Below are 23,266 nucleotides of genomic sequence, written 5' to 3' on the forward strand. Positions count from 1 at the left end.
GCCTAAACTCAAACTATCCACTCTGCAAAGACCTAAGAGGGGGGGGCAGCGTTACCGGATTTTTTTCTGTATTATCTGGCTGGACAGGCCAGAGCAATAAGTAATTGGATGCCTGGTAGTTACCTCCCTAATTCTGAAAATCATCTGCTTCATGCCAAATGGGCTAATTGCTCGCTGGGTTTTTTGGAATTGGGAAAAACAAATATCCCTTTTTTGTTGCCCCTACTTTGCCTGGTACGATCAGTATGGAAACAGATTAAAAGGGTGATTGGTTTTGGGGATATTATAGCTGAAATGCCCCTATGGAATAATGGTTACCTTCCGGCATTACTTGAACACCCATCCGCCGAATTCTGGACTCAATACAATGCTCTTACGATAGGTGATCTACATGATCATGGAACTCTGATATCTTTTGAACAATTACAGGTTAAATGCAATGTCCCGAGATCCCAATTCTTCCATTATTTACAATTAAGGTCAGCCTTTCAGTCACACGAGATCAGTAGGTATAGACAATGCTATCTCGTCTTTACCCTGGATAGGAATTCTTAAATCACAGGGTCTCATCTCCTCTCTGTAAACATACATGCTGTCAGTAGGGACAGAATCCACCATAGATTCGGTTAAGGGGAAATGGGAAAGGCTCATCCCCGATACACAGAGAGAGGAGTGGGAGGAAATTTTGGAGTCTCCAATCATGGTATCTCCGTCTGTTAACAACAGGATGATACAATTATATATTATAAATCAATCATATTTGACTCCGACTCGACTCTTTAAGATGGGCCGATACCAATCATCGGAATGTTTGAGATGCCATTCAGTAGATGCAGACTTTATCCACATGATCTGGCAGTTTCCTATCATTGCACGATATTGGAAGGAGGTGACATCATTATTAACATACCTGGTATAAGTTACTGTTCCCCTTGAGCCACTGGTCTGTTTGGGGTATGGGATGATGAGACATGGGGTCAATATACTGGGATTTTCTTGCGGGAGACGTTGTTTATGGCACGAAAGGTACTGGCATTACGGCGGATGGGAGGCTCATCTCCCTCTCTTGGGATCTGGATCAATTTAGTGAACTCATTTATCCCATATGAGTGCACGCTATATCAAAACAGAGGATGCCTGGGTAAATTTGAGAAGATTTGGGAGAGGTGGAACGCCTCTCACCTTACTTTGTACAGTGGAGATGTCACATAACAGATAGCTAATTGTGTGGAATTAGGCTGCGAAATAGTTGTTTTTGTAGATATAGGTACGGTTCAGAAGTTAGATAGGTTCATCACTTGAGTAATAATATAAAGACCAGTGTGATTTAATTGACAATATGTTTTATTTTGTATACAACTGGTATGCACATTTTGCTTTGCATTTAATGTCATGTGAAACATACCGTATATATTTTATACAGTATTTCACACCATGTACAAGTATGTATGTTGTATGCCCCGTTTATGGTTTAATAAATGAATTTAAAAAAAAAGCAGTCCAGGATTGTATTATTAAAGCACCCATCACCACAAACTTATGCAGAATAAGGGGGTACAACCAGTAGCCGAAAGAAAAAAGTTACCGTACTTTAGGGAAAATGAACATGAGGGAAGGTCTAAAATCTGTAATCCCTATTTTGAGAGTCCCTGACTACCATCAGAGCTTTTTCGCCCTAGATTGTACTGGTGCCCCCGCTCCGTGTCGGCTATCCCTTAATGACCATAATAACACCACTCTAGCTCCAGGGCCATGATCCACAAGGAGAGAGGCCAGGGTGTAAACCTTTTTGGAACAAAATGTAATGATAATCAAAGTACTGATGACTAGTGCCCTCAAAATCCTATCAAAGTAACTATACACTAAAAACAGGGTTATAGCATATGGGGTATTCTTGAGAGCTAAGGCCTGTTTCACATTTCCGTTGTTGGCGGACAGCTGACATCCGCCAAAAAGGAAGATTACGGATCCGCCTCCGGGATGTGACATACGGATGTCTGCGGACGCTAATTTGGTCGGATCCGCCGAAGATGAAAAGTGCAGCAAATTTACAGTGAGCCCTTTTTTGGCGGATCCATTTTTTTCTAAAAATTGGCGGATTTTAACTGACGCCAAAAAACGGAAGTGTGAAACAGGCCTAAGCATCAAATGAGAACTCACTGACACAAAAATAGAGACCAGCTCATTGAAAAAAACATGTAACCCTAAGGTTATCTATATAACAACATCCCTCAACATCAATATATAAAACAATAACAGGTACAGGGATTAATATCTCTTAAAGGGAATCTGTCACCACTTTTTTGAGATATCATATAATGATATCATTCAATTGTGTGTCACATAAGGATTCTCTTAGTACTTTTGCTTCCCCCTGACCCCGCACCTTTCATGCATAAATACCTTTTTTATATCGGTTCAGATGTATGTAAATTGCCGCTGTCCGGTCCGCTGGGCGGGGCTTATTCAACTGCTCCCCCCTCCCTGTCTTGCTCTACGCATTTCTTCTTGTGTAGAGCAAGACAGGGAGGGGGGGATCAGTTGAATAAGCCCCGCCCAGCGGACCGGACAGCGGCAATTTACATACATCTGAACCGATATAAAAAAGGTATTTATGCATGAAAGGTGCGGGGTCAGGGGGAAGCAAAAGTACTAAGAGAATCCTTATGTGACACACAATTGAATGATATCATTATATGATATCTCAAAAAAGGGGTGACAGATTCCCTTTAAGGTCTTTATTAAACTCTCATTCTAAGCTGAAGTCATATTAGCTCGCAGATATCACCATAGCTGCTATTGCTAGATGACCTCATATTGCACTATACCCAAAATGTAGATCAACCAATGTGTAAACAAATTAAAGAAAACTTATCTTAATGCTGATTAAGTCTCATCTCGACCTCGACGCATTTCCCTCCCATGATAGGAGTTCCTCAGGAGGCACATGACATGGTTTTTAAGCTCATTCGGAGCATCAGATGCGGCGCCTGGTTGCAGGTGTTAATAGGAATGTTGTTAATTGCGGTTATTTATAGTCACCTTGCGGTATAGCCCAGATTGCAGGGTAAAGAGTCATGCCACTATTACTCAGTACACGTCTTCACATACAATATTGCGCTTGCTCTGTGCAGCAAACACTAGAGGTTCCTCACCTAGGGCTTTTCCGTTTCCTGTTACCGACCGCTGCGGGCTAAATAAATTTGGACATATCAAAATCCATTTGAAAAAAAAAAAGCCTCCGGCTGTTGCCATTCGTCAATCCAAATCAATCATGGGAATTCCCAGAAAGGAAATGGTACAAAAAGTGTCTTAAGGCACTTTTACATTTAGCGATGCACCAGCGATCCGACCGGCGATCCGACCCAGGCAGGATCGCTGGTGCATCGCTAAATGATCGCTAGTGAGCTTTCACACAGAAAGATCTCACAGCGATGCAGCAGCGACGCAGCGCACGATACTCACCTTTCACACACAGCGATCCTGACGTCCTCCCGCCCGCGTCCAGCGTCGCTCGTCTCACACAGCAGGAAGCCCAGCAAAAAGCAGACGACGAGAAATAGAGCCGCCCAATCTCGCGCGATCAGCGATGGACAGCGGGGGAGCCGGTCGGAGGTATCACGCATAGCGATATCGCTATAACGTCACAAAATCAGTGACGTTTTAGCGATATCACTATGTGTAAAACCCCCTTTAGTCTGCAGACTTTTATTTTATTATGTTTGTTTGGCAGATGCAGGCCCTTTCTGGTCATCTCCATTGGACTTGTTACAGAGGTTTGTTGCTTTCCAGTCGCTCAGTCGTAGTACACTTCTCTAACTTTCCTAGTGGATTAGTCTGCATCTCCCAAAGTCAAATATAGGTGTACAGACTTTCCCTGGCTTAGAACAATATCTGCAGGTGAATAAAGATCCTCTAACTCTGCAAAATGGCAATAGCTGATAGGAGAAGCTAGCACTATTTACCCAAGGTCATCATCTGTGCCCCTCAATAACATGGAATAGAAAACCTTATAGCCACATGTAAGCTCCTTTTTCAGAGATCAATGATACCTATAGACTGTAAGCCCAAAAGGGCAAGACCTCTACCCTCTGTACCAGTCTGTCATTATTAGTCATTTTTTTTTTTTATTTAATCCCTTCTCATGTACAGCACCATGGAATAACTGGGCAGCATGGTGGCTCAGTGGTTAGCACTGGGGATCTAGGTCCAAATCCCACCTAGGACAACATCTGCAATGAGTTTGTATGTTCTCCCTGTGTTTGAGTGGGTTTCTTCCATGTTCTCTGGTTTCCTCCCACACTCCAAAGCCATACTGATAAAAATCTAGATGGGGACTGCAATGATAATGTATGTAAAGCGCTGCGCAATATGATGGTGCTATATAAGCAAAGCATAATAAATAAAATGGTGAGCTAAAAATAATAATACCTGGGAGATCCATGTGCTCCAACAATCATTTTAACATACAGTTTCAAAGAGCCTAAAAAAACTTTTACAGGAGCCTACAAGAGTAAAGCCAGCCATACACATTAGACAGTTGTCGGTTGAACAACAATTTGGCCGACAGCTCTCTCTCCAGACCCCCCATATACAGGAGGCAGGGTGCTATTAGATCTGCCTAGGGTTCTACAATCCCAAGCATTTCGGCTTCCTTCCCCTATTCCCATCGTTTTGCTCTTAGTCTTCCCACACTGCGCATGACATTATATGGTCGACTGACCAGGCCAACTTTTATCTACTGTGTATTGGGGCCTTTAGCCATAGAGGAGTTGTATCTTTACTTAACAGTGATTCTTCCCCATTGGGGACTGCTGCATGAATAATTTGGAGGAAATAATTACCATGTTGGAAATTTTTTAGCACAACTTAAAACAGGGTAAAAGGAATCTATTGGAGAACTAAGAACCTTTTCCACTTGACTGCAGTATTTCGACTTGAGCCTCTGTGTTAGTGTAAAATTATAGTGTTACCTTACATTATAATGTTTTGTCATCCTAATGTGACAGATCATTTGCAACTTTTCCTCTCTACCAGGTTATTCTCTAAATCTGCCTCAAAACTCTCATTAACTGGACCTATAAAAGCTGCATGTAACCCATGAGTGTCTCACCGCAGCAGATACTTCACGAAGCGTGGCCACTTGTCCACGTTGGAGCTGAAGATTCATGTATAATCGTTTTAGTAACTTGATGAGTATCCAGCGTGTTATTCTAGGAGAAAAATCTGAAGATGTATTACAGTGGACAACAATTTCCAAAGTATTTGCTCTTTTAACAGTAATGCTGAGCGAATATTTCCATCAAAGTACGTGAACTGAAATGTCAAAGTGTTAATGCAATAAAATCATAATCCAGTGGACAGGTCGTTGATATGATCAGTAACAGTGAAAAAAAAAAAGCCATATAGTCAGCAATCGGGTGCCGGGAGGGAGCAGAACGAACACGACCAATGACCGTTATGTCACAAGTTACTTTTACAAGGCAACCTGCTCTGTGTCTGTCGGCCACAGGGGGCTTGGATATGGGGGTCCCAGATTTGGTCTGTAAGTTCTGTCTTGAAAAAGCCATTTCAATTAAAAACAGAGGTATTAAAAACACTATAAAGATGGTGTTGAGGTCAGGTGTGTGCAGATCAATTATTTCTTCTGCACCAGATTTGACAACCTATTTTTTTTTATAAACCACACATTGAGCATGAAGATATTGGCACGCTGAAATAGACAAAATCATTAGCAAGGCCTGCCAGCCCATAAAATGACATTCTGGAGACTCAGAAATTTTAAAAATTACACAGCTTCCTGACCTGGAGGAGTATTAATGAGCTGCATTTTTGTTCTCTAAATTCATTAGAAGATACAATGAGGATAAAGAAAGGCAGTATCCCCTATAAATTGCACTCATAATCCCTACAAACAGCTATATAGGTTATAGTTTGGGTTTCGGGGCCATTAGGCAGAGAGTGAAATGCACTTGTAGAGGTTAGGACACTAATGAACCACAACTGCTTGTCTGCGGATAAGGATGAAATATGTCAGTAAATATAATTAATGATTTCTCCACTACCTTATGAGACTGAATGAAAGAGACTTCTGAATAAGCCCCAAAATCTCTAGCACCTCTTTGCGACCGTCACTACTTGGAGCACTGGCTGAATCTGCAGATTTATTATTACTTGCTTCTTCCTTCTTTAGGACAGATTGGATTCTATGATGAGAGAGACATATGGAGAATTGCACATGTAAGAGTTAGCTTATTTGAGTAAGATTCACATAAACATAAGGTTCTGTCGTCATGCTAAACCTTATTTTTGGAGCTCCTGGCATACATACCCATAAGGCTCGCTGGAGGGCAATAGACTGTCCTCATAGCTTACACCAGGCTAATAAACATTGCTACTCTTTTTTTTAAAATGTATGTGAAGGTACATATTAAAAGTATCACGGTTCCACCCCTCAGTGTGTCTGGGATGCAGTTACTGACAGCTCGGCCAGCCAATCTGGTATAGGGGTGAGCTGAAGCTGTCAGTACTTTGATTGACAGCTTGGCCATCCAATCTGGAACAGGGGCATGCTGAGCTGTGTGTTGATTCACAGCTCGACAATCCAATCTGAAACTGTGAGGCGTCGGCTGTCTCCAAGTTTTCATTGTCCCAGGAAATTGCCATGCTTCATAACTGAGCTGTGTCTCCCGAAACTCTGCCAGATGAACATTCAGCTTGTGAGGTTTGTGCTCCCAGTGCCTTGAGATCTGTATGTTTGATCTGTTGCCTGACCTTGGAGTTCATTCTGACTATTTGCCTGTTTAACCACTTCAGCTCTGATCCGTTATCCTCCCGGTACTCTGACCTTGGAACGTTACCTGACCATGCTTTTGTCTCTTCATTCTGTTTATGATGTACCCTCCTGGCTTCTGACCTTGGACTCCTTGACTGCTGTGACTCACGGCTCGGCCGTGAGACGTGACAAGTGTCACAAAAACTTATACCACATGGTATGTTGGACTGTATGCCCTACAGTGTGGAATAAGTCACAGATTTATAAAACTATAAAATAAGCCTTAACTCCTTCTTGGTGCAGGATGCAATAGTACTTCCTACATTTGGTATAAATGTATGGAGCAGGCTCAGGAGCTGAGCCCGCACCATGCCTGACAAATGCCGACATATGTGTTAAATAGTCATGGCCGAAAGTGTGGGCACTCTTGAAATTGTTCCAGAAAATGAAGTATTTCTCTTAGAAAATTATTGCAATTACAAGTTTTGTTATACACATGTTAATTTCTTGTGTGTATTGGAGCAACACAAAAAACAGGGAAAAAAGGCAAATTGGTCATAATTTCCCACAAAGCCCCAAAAATGGGTCGACAAAATTGTTGGCACCCTCAACTTAATATTTGGTTGCACATCCTTTGCAATAAATAGCTGCAATCAATTGCTTCATATAACGATCAACAAGCTACTTATACTTCTCAATTGGAATTTTGGACCACTCTTCTTTTGCAAACTGCTTCAAGTCTGTCACGCCGGCGGCGCCTGTCAGGTCGGTACCAGCGCCGCCTGTCAGGTCGGGGCCGGCGTCACCTGTCATGCCGGGTCCCGCTCTGCCTGCTCCTGCTCCCTGGGTCTCCCCCCGCTCACCACTCCAGCCGCCGCGCGGCACCCCCGGTCTCCCGTCCTGCAGCTCTGCACAAGGCTTCCTCCTCTGCTCCTGTACCGGCATACGCCTTAGGCCACGGGTGCGCGCTCTTTCCCTCACTTAACCCCTTCTGCACCAGCCCTATGGAGCGATTACCAATCAAGCTCCTGCACAGGGTACATCAGGCGGCTCCTCCCTCATGGAGGCGCCTGATTATCGTGTGCCTTCCGTACGGTACTCTGGTCACTCCTGACTCCGGTCGCTCCTGACCCTCTGCCTTGTTTGTCTCATATGCACCTGAGCCGCCCCTCTTGGTATCAGCTGTCGCGGTATTCAACTCCTTCGGGCCTGCTCCTAACGGTCCCTGTATAGGGGTCGGCACCACCTGGCCAGCTCGCCTCAGGGATCCCGGTACCGTGACCCAGAGGGTCCACTATTGCTACTCCTTACAGTATAATCAGCCCATGGATCCCGCTGGTGCCTCGGCAGCCACCCAAAAAGAACTACTTTTTTGCGGGAGAACAAAACCCGGATTATGGCTTTTATGAAGTCCATGAACACTCGGTTATCCGCCATTCAAACCTCCGATCCAGGGAGCGCCCCTCTGCTGGCGGGACTCCAGCAGGAGCTCGTGCAGCAGCGTGATACCCAGTCCCATATTCTAAATTACATGGCATGTGTTGATGACCGTTTGCAGTCCCTGCAGTCGTCCGTAGTGGCCTCTGCCCCACGACCCTGCACCTCACCCACTGCCACGTTTGGGGAAGCCTCCTAGGTATAGCAGGGATCCCAAATTGTGCCGGGGGTTTCTTAACCAGTGCCGCCTACATTTCGTGCTGCTGCCCCAGCAATACCTGTCTGATAGGGCTAAGGCGGCATTTATCGTGTCCCATCTCGAGGAGAAGGCCTTGGCATGGGTGAACCCCCTGTGGGAGCGGGATGATCCGGTAGTATCCAGCCTACAAGACTTCCTGGATACTTTCCGCCGGGTCTTTGATGAGCCCGGGCATCTGGCCTCCACCACGGAGTCCCTTTTCAATCTCCGACAGGGAACTCTTACCATGGGACAGTACGCTATTTGCTTCCGGACACTGGCCTCAGAGCTGGGGTGGAATAATGAGGCGTTGGTAGGGGCCTTTTGGTGGGGGCTTTCGGGGAAAATCAAGGACGAGCTTGCTGGTCGGGACACCCCCACCTCTTTAGAGGACCTTGTATACCTGGCTACTCGTATTGACTTGCGGTTCCAGGAACGCTCCCGCGAGACAGTCAGGGAGAGAGACCCGTCTAGGTTCAACCCAGCCCCCAGCCCTCTTTCGTCCAAGCCTGCCAGTAGTTCTGCCCCGGAGCCCATGCAGGTGGATCGCGTTAAGCTATCGGAGCTGCGGCGCAGGGAAAGATTAGAGCAAGGATTATGCCTCTATTGTGGTGGAACCAACCACTTTCTGCGTTTCTGTCCGGAGAGGCTGGGAAACTCCTCCGCCTAGGCCAGGTAAGAGAGGCCTCCCTAGGTGACTCTGCTCCCTCTCTACCCCTTACTATCTCAGCTTTAAATCTCCTAGGTCGTGGGGGCATAGATCTGTGGAGGCGTATGTGGACTTGGGTGCGGCGGGCAACTTCATTCGGATGGAAGAGGTGGACAAGTTTCGGATTCCTATCGTCACCCTTGAAGAGCCGCGTGTGAACACCTCGGTGGATGGCAAGCCGTTACCAGTCCCCGTCATCACGGTCACTCTAGAGCTGGAAATGCAGATCGGAGCTCTACACCGGGAGAGAATCGCTTTTTATGTTTTGCCTAATTTGTCTCACGCTCTGCTCCTTGGCCTGCCCTGGCTCAGGTCGCATGAGCCAGTCCTTGCTTGGCGCTCCGGGGAAGTCCTTCGCTGGGCTCACTCTTGCCAAGAACGTTGTCTGCTTCCTGTTACCCGTACCAGTCTGCACCAAGTGCCCGCGGACGTTCCGGGGCTTCCCGTGGCCTACCATTCGTTTGCGGATGTCTTCAACAAGAAGGAAGCTGAGACCCTTCCTCCGCATCGGGCCTACGATTGCCCAATCGAGCTAGTTCCTGGAGCTACTCCTCCCAGGGGAAGAGTATACCCGTTGTCGCCTGCAGAAACCTCAGCCATGACGGAGTACATCCAGGAGAACTTGGCCAGGGGCTTTATCCGGAAGTCGTCTTCTCCAGCAGGGGCCAGGCTTTTCTTTGTTTGTAAGAAGGATGGATCCCTTCGACCTTGCATTGACTACCGAGGCTTAAATAACATCACGATCAAAAATAGGTATCCTCTACCACTTATCCCTGAACTGTTTGACCGCCTGCGTGGTGCCCGTATCTTTACCAAACTGGATCTATGGGGGGCCTACAATTTGGTCCGAATACGTGCTGGAGATGAGTACAAGACCGCCTTCAACACGCAGGATGGCCATTATGAATATTTGGTCATGCTCTTTGGACTTTGTAACGCCCCAGCGGTCTTCCAAGAATTTGTTAACGACGTCTTCCGGGATCTTCTGTACTCGTGCCTCGTGGTGTATTTAGATGACATCCTCATCTTTTCACCAGACCTGTCCTCTCACAGGAGGAGTGTTCGCCTGGTCTTGCAATGCCTGCGGGAGAATCAACTTTATGCCAAGATAGAGAAATACCTGTTTCAGCAGACCTCCCTACCATTCTTGGGGTATATCATCACAGACTCGGGGTTGCGAATGGACCCAGAGAAATTGTCCGCGGTGCTCAAATGGCCGCGACCTGTCGGAGTGAAAGCCATTCAACGGTTCTTGGGCTTCGCAAATTACCATAGGCAATTCGTCCCGCACTTCTCTGCTTTAACCAAGCCTATTGTTGCCCTTACCCGGAAGGGAGCAAGACCGAACATCTGGCCCTCGGAAGCTGAAGACGCATTCCTCGCCTTGAAGCGGGCCTTTGCCACGGCTCCGGTTTTGCATCGGCCAGAGGTCAGCAAGCCCTTCGTCTTGGAGGTAGACGCATCTTCTACTGGGGCTGGAAATATTCTTTCCCAAAAGACGCCTACTGGGCGCTTGGCTCCGTGCGGGTTCTTCTCCAAGTCATTCTCACTCGCAGAATGTAACTACACGATTGGGGATCGAAAGTTGCTGGCCATAAAGATGGCACTGGAGGAGTGGCGTTATCTCCTGGAAGGGGCAGTCCATCCCTTCACCATATTCACTGACCACAAAGCAGATGCTCTCTCCCGGTCCCTGCAGTCACCCGAAGTGGAACAGGATCCGTCGCATGTTATCGATCCTGCCCGGTTTATCACGGTAGCTCCTGTGAGTCTTCATTACGTGCAGCCTGGCAAGTGTCATGGTCCAGTCCGGAGTTTATTTTCTGCTGTCTTCACTCCGGACTGGTCATGCGGGAGTTAATCTCCTCAGCCTCGTTCTGGAGCTAGCTGGGCTATTTCAGTCTCTCACAGCCTGCTGACCAATGTTAGTGATAGCTCAAGCTTCCAGTTTAGAGCCTCTGACCCTTGTACCTTGGTGTTCCTCCTGCCTTTGACTGATATTCACGTGTATGTCCCGGACTGATTTCTGACCCCGTCTCTTGGTATTTGTCTCTGCTGTTACGTTCCCTCTCTGGCATCTGACTCCCCGGCTTGTACCCCGACCACGTATTTCGTCTCACGTTTTGGACCCAGTGCTCATGTTCTGGCTTTCTGACTCTCGGCTTGGTATTTTGACTATGTGTATTGCTGCTCCTTCTGGTACGTCTGCTCCTGCTAGTTTCTGACTCGGTTCGCCTGACCATTCTCTCTCGTTACCTGTGGCACCTGTGCTGTTGCTCAGGGTTGCTGCTCTTAGTGTGTAACCTCTCTTCCCTCACCAGCTCCCCCTGGTGGAGGTTTCACTACATTATCACTAACCTATACATTTAAACGGGATTTTGCACTTTTTTTTTCTTTGGTCATGGATCTGCTGCATAACTTGGCAGATCAAGTGTCCAGTTTGACGCAGATGGCGCAGGACTTTTTTGAGAATCATCAGTCCCTTGTCATGTCTCATACCCACTTACAGAAAGAACTGACTGAGACTATTAAGACCAGGCATGGAAACAACTCTCATATTATTTGTCCACCAGGTGACTCTGTAGGTGTTATTTTGCACTCTCCTGACTTCCTGACACATTTTCTGGCGAAAAAGATAAATTACACATATTCAAGGAGAGTTGTAAATTATGGCTTTCTCTTAGACCCCGATCGTCTGGGGATGAGACTCAGCGGGTGGGGATTGTTATCTCCTTACTTAGGGAGGGTCCCCAATCCTGGGCTTTTTCGTTGCCCCCTACTGCCCTTGAACGGATGTCGGTAGGTTCTTTGAGGCCCTAGGACTTATCTATGACGAACCGGACCGTGTTAGGGTGGCAGAGGACACTATTTTGGGTCTGGGGCAAGGGAAGCACTCAGCCGAATGGTACAGCTCCGAATTCCGTTGATGGTCCACTGAGGTGTCCTGGGACGACTCCGCACTGAGATGTCTGTTCAGGAAGGGACCGTCGGATTGCTTGAAGGACGCTCTGGCTCTCCATCCACCTCCCAGCTCATTGGAGGAGGCTATGACTCAGGCTATCCGTATGGATCGGAGACTGCGGGAGAGAGGTGTTACTCAGCGAGGGTTTCCATTTTTCCCTGCTAACCCTGATGTTTTGCTTCCATCTGAACCTATGGAGGTGGGAGCCACCAACCCCCAGGAGAAAGAGAGGAAACGGCGACGTGATGGAAAATTGTGTTTTTACTGCGGAGATCCAGGACATTGGAAAAAAGACTGCCCCTCCTGTCCTCCGACTAACAAGCGGCTGAGTCTGGGTGATAATCGAGGAGGTCACCCAGACTCTCAGGTACCTTTTTCTTCTTTTTCAAAGATACTGCTAAAGGTGGAACTTGGTGTTGAGAACGGCTTTTTCCATACTTCGGCTTCTGTAGACTGTGGGTCATCCCTGAACCTGATTGACTCTATGCTGGTGGCTCGCTGTAGATTAGGGACAGTTAGGTAGGGGACTCCCTTAAAAATTGTGGCTATTGACTCTACACCTCTCACTAATGGTCTCCATTTCATTTCTAAAGAATTCACCCTCAGGGTGGGTGCCCTATACCAGGAGCGCATGTCATGCTTTGTTTTGGATAACCTCCCTGCTGGCCTGGTGTTAGGGTTTCCCTGGTTGCAACGGCATAACCCGGTTATTGACTGGGGGTCCTGGGATATTGTTAAATGGGGACCTGGTTGTTCTGAAAATTGTCTTGCTACTGTTTCTATGTCATCCATCAGTCTGGAGGGTATTCCGGAGTACCTGAACGATTTTGAGGATGTGTTCTCCGAAAAGGAGGCTGAGGTTCTACCACCACACCGCCCATTCGATTGTGCAGTGGATCTTGTTCCCGGTGCCAAATTGCCCAAAGACCGGCTGTACAATCTCTCCGGCCCTGAGCGGGCTGCTATGAAGGAGTATATCTCTGAGAGCCTCCGTAAAGGGCATATACGGCCATCTGTCACTCCCGTGGCAGCGGGGTTCTTTTTTGTGAAAAAAAAGGATGGTGATTTACGCCCATGCCTCGATTTTCGAGAACTGAATAAAATAACCATAAGAAACGCTTACCCTCTCCCACTGATACATGATTTGTACAATCAATTGTTCGGGGGCCAAGTGGTTCTCTAAGTTGGACCTCAAGGGAGCATACAATCTCATCCGTATGCGGGAGGGGGATGAATGGAAAACTGCGTTTCTCACCTCTGAGGGTCTGTTTGAAAATTTGGTTATGCCCTTTGGTTTGACTACCGCACCAGCGGTATTCCAGAATTTCATTAACCATGTTTTTTCTGATTTTATTGGACGCTTTGTAGTTGTTTATCTTGATGATATACTCATATTCTTCTGATAGACAAGGTCATATGGGTCATCTTCATGTGGTTCTCCAGAGGCTCAGGGAGAACTCACTCTTTGCCAAATTGGAGAAATGTTTATTTTTTACTTAAGAATTGTCCTTTCTAGGGGTCATCCTGTCCGCTGAGGGGTTTCATATGGACCCTAGGAAGGTACAGGCCATTGTGGATTGGGTGCAACCCAGAGATCTCAAGGGTCTTCAGCGATTTCTGGGTTTCAAAAATTATTATAGAAAATTCATCAAGGGGTTCTCTCAAGTGGTCAAACCCCTCACTGATCTCACCCAAAAGGGGGCAGATCTCAAAAACTTGTCAGCTCCAGCTGTGGCGGCGTTTTCTTTGTTAAAAGAACGTTTCATGGCTGCTCCGGTACTGGTGCAACCTGACTTGTCTAAACCATTCATCAAAGAAGTGGATGCATCTGAGGTGGGAGTGGGGGAGGTTTTGTCCGAGGGGCCCACTACATTAACTAATTTAAGACCCTGTGCCTTCTTTTCTAAAAAATTTTCCTCTGCTGAAAGGAATTATGATGTGGGTAACCGAGAGTTGTTGGCCAATAAATTGGTTTTTGAAGAATGGAGGCATTTTTTGGAGGGGGCTGTCCATCGTGTCACTGTCATTACAGATCACAAGAACCTGTCTTACCTCGAATCCGCCCAACGTCTGACTCCGAGACAGGCAAGATGGTCACTTTTTTTTTCCCGATTTCAGTTTTCCATCACTTTCAGACCAGGTTGCAAGAATGTGAAGGCGGATGCCTTGTCTCGCAGCCTAGATCGGGTATCGCCTCCTGAGCCTTCCTCCATTCTTCAGCACGGGGTGGTGGTGACTGTGGTGTCCCCGAGATTGGAGCAGGAGATTCGTGAGGCCCAATCTCTTGCTCCTCCGTCCATACCTGAAAATAAGCTCTTTGTGCCTGTCCAGTATCGGCTAAGGGTGCTTCGGGAGTTCCACGACTCAGCTCCGAGTGGGCATCCTGGAATCTCGGCCACTCGTAAACTCATCACTAGGCTGTTCTGGTGGACCTCGTTGACTTCTGACGTCACTGGTTTTGTGTCCTCCTGTGAAACTTGTGCCCGCGCTAAAGCCTCCCACAACCGGCCGGCCGGGGAATTGGTGCCACTGCCAATTCCGGATAGACCGTGGACTCACCTGTCCATGGATTTTATCACCAATCTCCCACCCTCTAATGGCAAAACCGTGATCTGGGTAGTTGTGGATAGGTTCAGTAAACAAGCACATTTTGTACCCTTAACGGGCCTTCCTAATGCTGAGACTCTATCTAAGCTATTCATTGAGCATGTGATTCGGTTGCATGGTGTGCCTGTCAGTGTGGTGTCTGATAGAGGGGTGCAATTCGTGGCAAAATTCTGGAGAGCTTTTTGTAAAAGGCTGGGCGTCATTCTGACCTTTTCATCGGCCTATCATCCCGAGACCAATGGTCAGACTGAAAGGACCAATCAGTCTTTGGAGCAGATCCTGCGGTGTCTTGTCACATCCAGACAGGATGATTGGTGCTCTGTGATACCTATAGCGGAATTCGCCTTCAATAATCGTGTCAATCAGTCTACTGGTACTTCTCCTTTCTTCTGCAACTATGGGTTTCACCCTCATTTTGGTGAATTCTCCAGACTAGATTCGGAGTGTCCAGGGGCTGATTCGGCCTTTTTGCGGTTGGAGGAGGTTCGGAGGGAGGTTCAGAGAAACATTGGGGAGGCTCAGGGCAAATATAAATTTTTTGCGGATAAACAACGCTCGGTGGGGCCGACTTATCAGGTGGGGGATAAGGTATGGTTATCCACCAAAAACATAAGGCTGAGAATTCCCTCTGCTAAGTTGGGTCCCAAGTTTATTGGTGCGTATGAGATTTTAGAGGTGATTAATCCTGTGGCCTTTCGCCTGCGTTTGCCTCCGTCATTACGGATTCCTAATGTGTTCCATAAAGCGCTTCTGAAGCCGACGGTGCCTTCCTCTGATGAGTCTCCCTCGCACCCGCCGCCTGTTATGGTAGATGGTCAGACACAGTATGAGGTGGAATAGGTGGTGGATTCTCGTATGCTCCGTTGTTCACTTCAGTACTTGGTCCATTGGAAAGGATACAGTCCTGAGGATCGGTCATGGGTGCCGGGGCGCGTTCGGTCCATGCGGATCGGTTGGTTCGGGCCTTTCACGCTCGTCATCCAGGGAAGCCTGGGGGTCCAGTGGCCCCCCATTGAGAGGGGGGTACTGTCATGGTCCAGTCCGGAGTTTATTTTCTGCTGTCTTCACTCCGGACTGGTCATGCGGGAGTTAATCTCTTCAGTCTCGTTCTGGTGCTAGCTGGGCTATTTCAGTCTCTTACAGCCTGCTGACCAGTGTTAGTGATAGCTCAAGTTTCCAGTTTAGAGCCTCTGACCCTTGTACCTTGGTGTTCCTCCTGCCTTTGACTGATATTCACGTGTATGACCCGAACTGATTTCTGACCCCGTCTCTTGGTATTTGTCTCTGCTGTTACGTTCCCTCTCTGGCATCTGACTCCCCGGCTTGTACCCCGATCACGTATTTTGTCTCACGTTTTGGACCCCGTGCTCATGTTCTGGCTTTCTGACTCTCGGCTTGGTATTTTGACTACGTGTATTGCTGCTCCTTCTGGTACGTCTGCTCCTGCTAGTTTCTGACTCGGTTCGTCTGACCATTCTCTCTCGTTACCTGTGGCACCTGTGCTGTTGCTCAGGGTTGCTGCTCTTAGTGTGTAACATCTCTTCTCTCACCAGCTACCCCTGGTGGAGGTTTCACTACAGCAAGACCCTCGTCCCACAAGGCAAAAGGGTAGAAGTACTATGCTGGGGCCACTCCTCCAAGATCGCTGGACATGTGGGCATCAAGAAGACCCTTGCGCCGGTTTCCCGTTATTACTGGTGGCCTTCTCTCCGCCAAGATGTGCTAGACTTCGTGGCCTCCTGCTCAATTTGCGCCAGGAACAAGGTACCTAGAAGCTTGTCCTCCGGCCTCCTTCAGCCTTTGCCTGTTCCTGAAGCTCCTTGGCAACACATCGCCATGGATTTTGTTACCGCCTTCCCCGCTCATCTGGATGTATGACTGTTCTGGTAGTAGTCGAACAGTTTTTCAAAATGGCCCATTTTGTCCCATTACCAGGCTTGACCACGGCCTCCGAATTGGCTAAAATCTTCATTCATCAGATTTTCAGATTACACGGGCTTCATCAGCGAATCGTGTCTGACCGCGGGGTACAGTTTACTTCCCGCTTCTGGAGAGCACTCTGTAAACTCTTGGACATATCTCTGGAGTTCTCTTCCGCTTATCATCCACAGACCAAAGGGGAAGTCGAACGGGTCAACCAAGTCTTGACCTCCTACCTGCGGAACTTATCTAACGCCCATCATGACAATTGAGTCGATCTACTTCCATGGACAGAGTTCGCCCATAACAATCATTCCAATGAATCCACCACCAAGTCTCCGTTTTTTGTGGTCTCCGGTCAGAACCCAGGTGTACCTCTTCCAGAATCTTCATCCTCTGGCGTACCCGCCGCCGATGCCCTCTCCCAAGAGTTTTCCCAGGTCTGGAGGAAGACCAAGGAGGCTCTTATACAAGTCGCAGCCCGGATAAAAACACATGCCGACAAGAGGCGGAGGATCTCCCGCCATACCATCCAGGAGACAAAGTCTGGCTGTCGATCAAGCACATCTACTTGAAAATCCCTTCTTATAAGTTGGGCCCCCGGTACATCGGTCCCTTCGAGATTCTTGGACGCATCAACAATACGGCCTACAGTTTGAGGCTGCCTGCTTCACTCCGGGTTCATAATGACTTCCATGTCTCACTCCAGAAACCGGTCATCCTCAATCAGTTCTGCCCTGCGCCTCCTATTGTTCCTCAGCCAGTAGGGGCGATCACGTCTTTGAAGTAAGAGATATTTTGGCCATGAAAAAGGTTCGGGGAAAGACCTTTTTCCTCATCGATTGGAGAGAGTTGGGTCCTGAGCAGAGGTCTTGGGAACCACGAGAGAATGTGCATGCTCCACGCATCATGGACCGATTCTTGGCCAATCTCAGAAGGGGGAGACGTAAAGGGGAGGTACTGTCACGCCGACGCCGCCTGTCAGGTCGGTACCAGCGCCGCCTGTCAGGTCGGGGCCGGCGTCAGCTGTCATGCCGGGTCCCGCTCTGCCTGCTCCTGCTCCCTGGGTCTCCCCCCGGCTCCCCGCTCCAGCCGCCGCGTGGCACCCCCGTCTCCCGTCCTGCAGCTCTGCACAAGGCTTCCTCCTCCTCCTCTGCTCCTGTACCGGGCATACGCCGCGTGGCACCCCCGGTCTCCCGCTCTGAACAAGGCTTCCTCCTCCTCCTCCTCCTCTGCTCCTGTCCTGGGCTTGCGCCTTAGGCCACGGGCACACGCTCTTCCCCTCACTTAACCCCTTCTGCACCAGCACTGTGGAGCGATTACCAATCAAGCTCCTGCACAGGGTACATCAGGCGGCTCCTCCCTCATGGAGGCGCCTGATTATCGTGTGCCTTCCGTACGATACTCTGGTCACTCCTGACTCCGGTCGCTCCTGACCCTCTGCCTTGTTTGTCTCATCCGCACCTGAGCCGCCCCTCTTGATATCAGTTGTAGCGGTATTCGACTCCTTCGGGCCTGCTCCTAACGGTCCCTGTATAGGGGTCGGCACCACCTGGCCAGCTCGCCCCAGGGATCCCGGTACCGTGACCCAGAGGGTCCACTCTTGCTACTCCTTACAAAGTCTCTCATGTTCGAAGGTAGTCTTCTCCCAACAGCAATTTCAAGATCTCTTCACAGGTGTTCAATGGTATTTAGATCCAGACTCTAGGCTGGCCCCAGCTTGCACAGATTGGTTTGAGTTGGTACACATGCAGCATATCAACGCATATTCACATTGGCCATAAATCATGCAACACCTACAAAAGACAAAGAGAAAAACCCTGCTGTAATTAAATAAAAAGCAAAAGTGCATTTAAATAATTCAGAGTTCTTCGTAATACTGTATTTGATCAAATATAGCATAAAAGTCGTCCCACCGTCGACAAGGTGTCTGTGATTGGGGCGGTCCTAGTCTAATATTAAAAACCTTATGTGTCATTTGAAGTTGACGTCAGTGTGTGAATAAGGGCAGACAAAAGGACCGGGTCCCAATCAGTGGAGACCAGTCAGGGTGTCTTATTGAAAGCTGCAGCGTGTGCACAATATAGTGCATGTGATGAATAGGAAAGAGGTGTGAAGCAGCTTCAACAAGATCATCTAATTGTAAAGAATCATTTTGCTGTTCTTCTGTAATAATATCTGTTTGTTCCTTCGTTATGGGAACAGGACTATGGCCTTCCATCTCCAACATACTGAATGTGAAATGGTCTTCTAGCTGCTGTTCACCTTCATTATTCTCATTCATCAGTTTAATTGTACTTATCATGTTTGAAGCATTATCAGTTACAATAGCAAAAACCTGTTCTTTTTTGAGTTTATAATCTTGCAGAACTTTTTCCACTGAGGTCTGGAGAAACTGGCGGATGTGATGAGCTTTAGTATCTTTTACTGTCTGCATCTTAGGCTAGTTTCACACTAGCGTATGGAGGAGCTGCGTCAAAATGACGCATGTGTAGGCATCTGCATACAGCAGCACGGCCTGCGTGCCCAATGTTAAGCGGAAGGGGGTGAAGCTTCACGGAGGAAGTCCGCAGCTCCTCCATAAGCTAGTGTGAAACTAGCCTTAGTAACACTTTTTTTGTTGTCACAAACATATCGATGATAGCAAAATAGTTCACTCTGTGATGTGTGCAGGCATCCATTTTAAGAAACAAAAAGCGTCTCTTGAGAGTCTTTTTAAGATCTTCCTTTTGGTTAAAGGCTTTTTCAGTCACTAATTTTCTACTACTTTCTCTTTCCAGAGAAACACCAAGTTTGCGGGTCATTTCTCTATTAAGAGCTGTAAAAGCTGATCGTGCAAATAATGACAATGGTACACTGTCCTTCAAAACTAGCTCAATGAGCTGTCTTTTAAACACATCTGCTGTCATTGTTACAGTAACTTTATCACTCACAAAATATCTTGTAACTGATGTTTGAGATCCTCTTTCCTCCTCCTTTGCCTGGCAGGAAGTACGAGGGGCGATCCAAAGGTAATGATAATAATAAACACAATGAATATAGTAAAAAAAAAAAATTATTTTTCTACATAGTCTCCTAACAAGTCTATACATTTAGTCCATCTCTTTTCTAAACTTAGAATTCCCTTCGAAAAAAATTCTTGATCTTGACCCTCAAAAAACTCCCCAACAGCGGTTATCACGTCGCTATTGTCGTCAAATTTCTTGCCCCGAAGGTGTTCCTTGAGCCGAGGAAAGAGAAAGAAGTCATTGGGGGCTAGATCTGGCGAATAGGGGGGTGTTCCACCAGTTCAAAGCCCGCTTCTTGAATGGTAGCCATGGCAACTGCAGCTTTGTGAGCCGGTGCGTTATCTTGGTGAAACAGCACTCCAGCCCGCAGTTTGCCGCGCCTTTTCTCCTTGATAGCCACCCGCAATCTTCTTATTTGTTCTGCGTAGTAGGAGCCCGTAATAGTGGCTCCCTTCTCCAAATAGTCCATCATAATAATTCCTTCAGCGTCCCAAAAAACGGACGCCATAACCTTCCCTGCTGAGCTTTACACTTTGAATTTCTTTGGCGTCGGTTCGTCGGCTCGTTTCCATGTCATCGATTGTTGTTTAGTTTCGGGATCAAAGTGGTGGATCCAGGTCTCATCCATGGTCAAAAAACGTGACAAAAAATTCTCCTTGTCTGCTTGGAACTTTTCGAGATTTGCTATTGAAATGTCAACTCGTTTCTTCTTTTGCTCGTCGGTTAACATTTTTGGCACCCAACGCGCGGAGACCTTTCTCATATGCAATTCTTTTGCAAGGATTCTTTCAATACTGCCAAATGAGATCCCTGTGACCTCAGCTACATGCCTGATAGTCACTCTCGATCTGCCAACACAACTTCTTCAACTTTTTTCACGTTTTCTTCATTGAGGGACGTGGATGGGCGTCCTTCGCGATGTTCATCTTCCGTCGATGTTCTTCCCAGCTTAAATTCCTTGGCCCAGCGTGCAACTGTGGAATATGGAGGAGAAGAATCCCCCAATGTTTCCACCAAGTCGCTGTGTATGTCTTTGGTAGACATTTTTTTCAAGCAGAGGTATTTAATGACAGCTCTGAGCTCGTTTTTTTCCATTTTGATGTTCACTCCTTGGCAGTTCATATTCAAATGAATGTAGCTCCAGGGAATCGTGGCCTATTTAAGTGATTTTTTTTTTCCTGGACTAGTGGGTACCTAAGAGAGAAGAAAACATTTTATTTTAAATTTCTGTGTGCAATAGAAATAACCGATTATCATTACTTTTGGATCGCCCCTCGTAAATGGGTGGCAGCGTTGTAAATGTCTTTAGATTGGAAGCTCTTGAAGGAGCATTTTTATCACTGCCTGAGTAGGCACTGATTTTGGCATCACAGCATTTGTTTTCTTCTGCGTCACTTATACAATGACACACAAAATGTTTTTAATCTTGAGTCACTGTGAAATGCTCAAATAAAGTTGACTTCATAAGATGCTTCCTAGACATTTTGTAATTAGGTAAATTCGCTTTCAAAATAATTTTGTTCTGTAAAAAAATAAGGTATATTGTAATTCTTCCAAGAATAAGGAATCATGCACTGTATAATTTACGATCGAAATAAAACAATCTTTGCATAAATCAATAGGACAGGTTATAAGAATAAAGTTTGTAAAATATGTTGTTAGATAGCTTTCCTCTGAACTTTCAATGTCAGGTTTGTCTCAGGGTACAGCTCACTAAATGCTTCACATCACATTTCTTCACAGTCTATGAAGAGGGGAGGAGGGAGCATGTTTGGGCTGAATCATATTCCAGAACACACATACAAAAATACATATGTCCTCATCGATCCTATTACTGTATTTCCGAATTTGAGATGTTAGAAAACAGTTTTTCCTCTTATATTCTATGTATAGTGTATATAAGTCACCAGAGCAGCTAATTTCTCCAAACATGAACTAAGAATAAAAATAAACTAAAACATAAAGTATACAGAAACATAAACTGGACTACTGATTTATGCAGTTTATTGAAAGTTTAGATATGCTTTAAGAAGTACTTACCTTAATCCTGCTTTCCTGTTCACTCCAAAAGTTCTGAGATGAATGCAAGGCATTCCTTCCCTGTGTGTTTTTGTTATTTTTCCACCTTCTCAGTGGAGGAAGAGCTTCACTATTTATCATGAACATCAACTGCAGCACAGATTCATCTCAGCTAAAAGTCTACCTTAGATCAGGAATAGGACAGACATTTATAGGACGTTCCAGAACTTTTCCAAATTCTGGTGAAAAAAATATTCCCCAAAAACTGCATTGAACTACTGTACCAAATTTATTATATATTTTAGGATTTGGAGTCAGTCCATTTTATATCGATTCCACAACTCCAACTCAACAGCCCTGCTGGCCACTTCAGAATTCTCCAGCAGTTTGTTTCCATCCATTTCTGGGTCCTTCTTAAAGTATGTTTGAGGCCATTGTCCTGCTGGAAGTCCCATGACCTAGGACGCAAACCCAGCTTTGACACTGGGTACTACACTGCAACCCAAAGATGGTCGGTAATCTTCTGGTTTTACGATGCCTTGCACACTGTCAAGGCATCAAGTGATTGTAGGTACTGTGTTCTTTTCTTTGAAGGCCTCATTCCTGTTTTCTGTAAATAGTAGAATGATGTGCTTTACTAAAAAGCTCTATCTTGGTCTCATCTGTTCCCAAGATGCTTTCCCAGAAGGATATTGGCTTACTAATGTACCGTATTTTCCGCTTTGTAAGACGCACTTTTTTTCCCCCAAAATTGAGGGGAAAAAGGGGGTGCGTCTTACAAAGAGGATATACATTTGCGCTGCCACTGAGGGTACTTGCCGCGGCACTCTGTGCCCTGATGCTGCCGCTGCGCTGTCCGCCACCGCCGCGCTCCTGTCCCCCGGTGGTTTCTTCCGCCCCACCGCCGCCGCCGCGCTCTGTCCCGTTCAGCGTGGGGGGGTCTCTGTCGCTCCATGCCTGCTTTCTTCCTGGAAAATGGCCGCCGCGCATGCGCAGACGGACATCTCGGCACTGAAATCTCGGGAGATGAGATTTCAGCGCTGAAATCTCATCTCCCGAGATTTCAGTGCCGAGATGTCCGTCTGCGCATGCGCGGCGGCCATTTTCCAGGAAGAAAGCAGGCATGGAGCGACAGAGACCCCCCCACGCTGAACGGGACAGAGCGCGGCGGCGGCGGTGGGGCGGAAAAAACCACCGGGGGACAGGAGCGCGGCGGAAGAAACCACCGGGGAACAGGAGCGCGGCGGTGGCGGACAGCGCAGCGGCAGCATCAGGGCACAGAGTGCCACGGCAAGTACCCTCAGAACGGGACAGAGCGCGGCGATGGCGGCAAACACCGGGGGATAGGAGCGTGGCGGTAAGAACCGGGGGAGAGCGCGGCGGTGGTGGCAAGCAGGCACCGGGGGACAGCGTGGCGGTGGTGGCAAGCACTGGGGGACAGAGTGCAGCGGTGGTGGCAAGCAGGCACCGGGGGACAGAGCGTGGCGGTGGTGGCAAGCATCAGGGGACAGAGGGCGGCGGCAGTAACAGACACCGGCAGCGGCACGCTGCACATCAAAACACCCCCTCATCCCAGCAGCAATGTTCCACT

General features: G+C 47.3%; 1 protein-coding gene across 2 annotated transcripts in view; it reads right to left on the reverse strand.

The window, feature by feature from the left end:
- GPAT2 (glycerol-3-phosphate acyltransferase 2, mitochondrial) overlaps positions 1 to 23,266 on the reverse strand; it is a 180,849-nt gene that overhangs the window by 110,251 nt on the left and 47,332 nt on the right. For both annotated transcript variants that reach the window (XM_073559516.1, XM_073559517.1), the window contains exons 6-7: positions 6,066 to 6,206; positions 5,114 to 5,213 (exon numbers count right to left, since the gene is read on the reverse strand). In XM_073559516.1, coding sequence (XP_073415617.1) covers positions 5,114 to 5,213; positions 6,066 to 6,206 — 241 coding nt within the window. The remainder of the gene's footprint in view (positions 1 to 5,113; positions 5,214 to 6,065; positions 6,207 to 23,266) is intronic.

The sequence above is a fragment of the Dendrobates tinctorius genome, unplaced genomic scaffold, assembly GCF_039654945.1.
Source record: "Dendrobates tinctorius isolate UK_male_01 unplaced genomic scaffold, ASM3965494v1 ptg000272l, whole genome shotgun sequence".
NCBI lineage: Eukaryota > Metazoa > Chordata > Amphibia > Anura > Dendrobatidae > Dendrobates > Dendrobates tinctorius.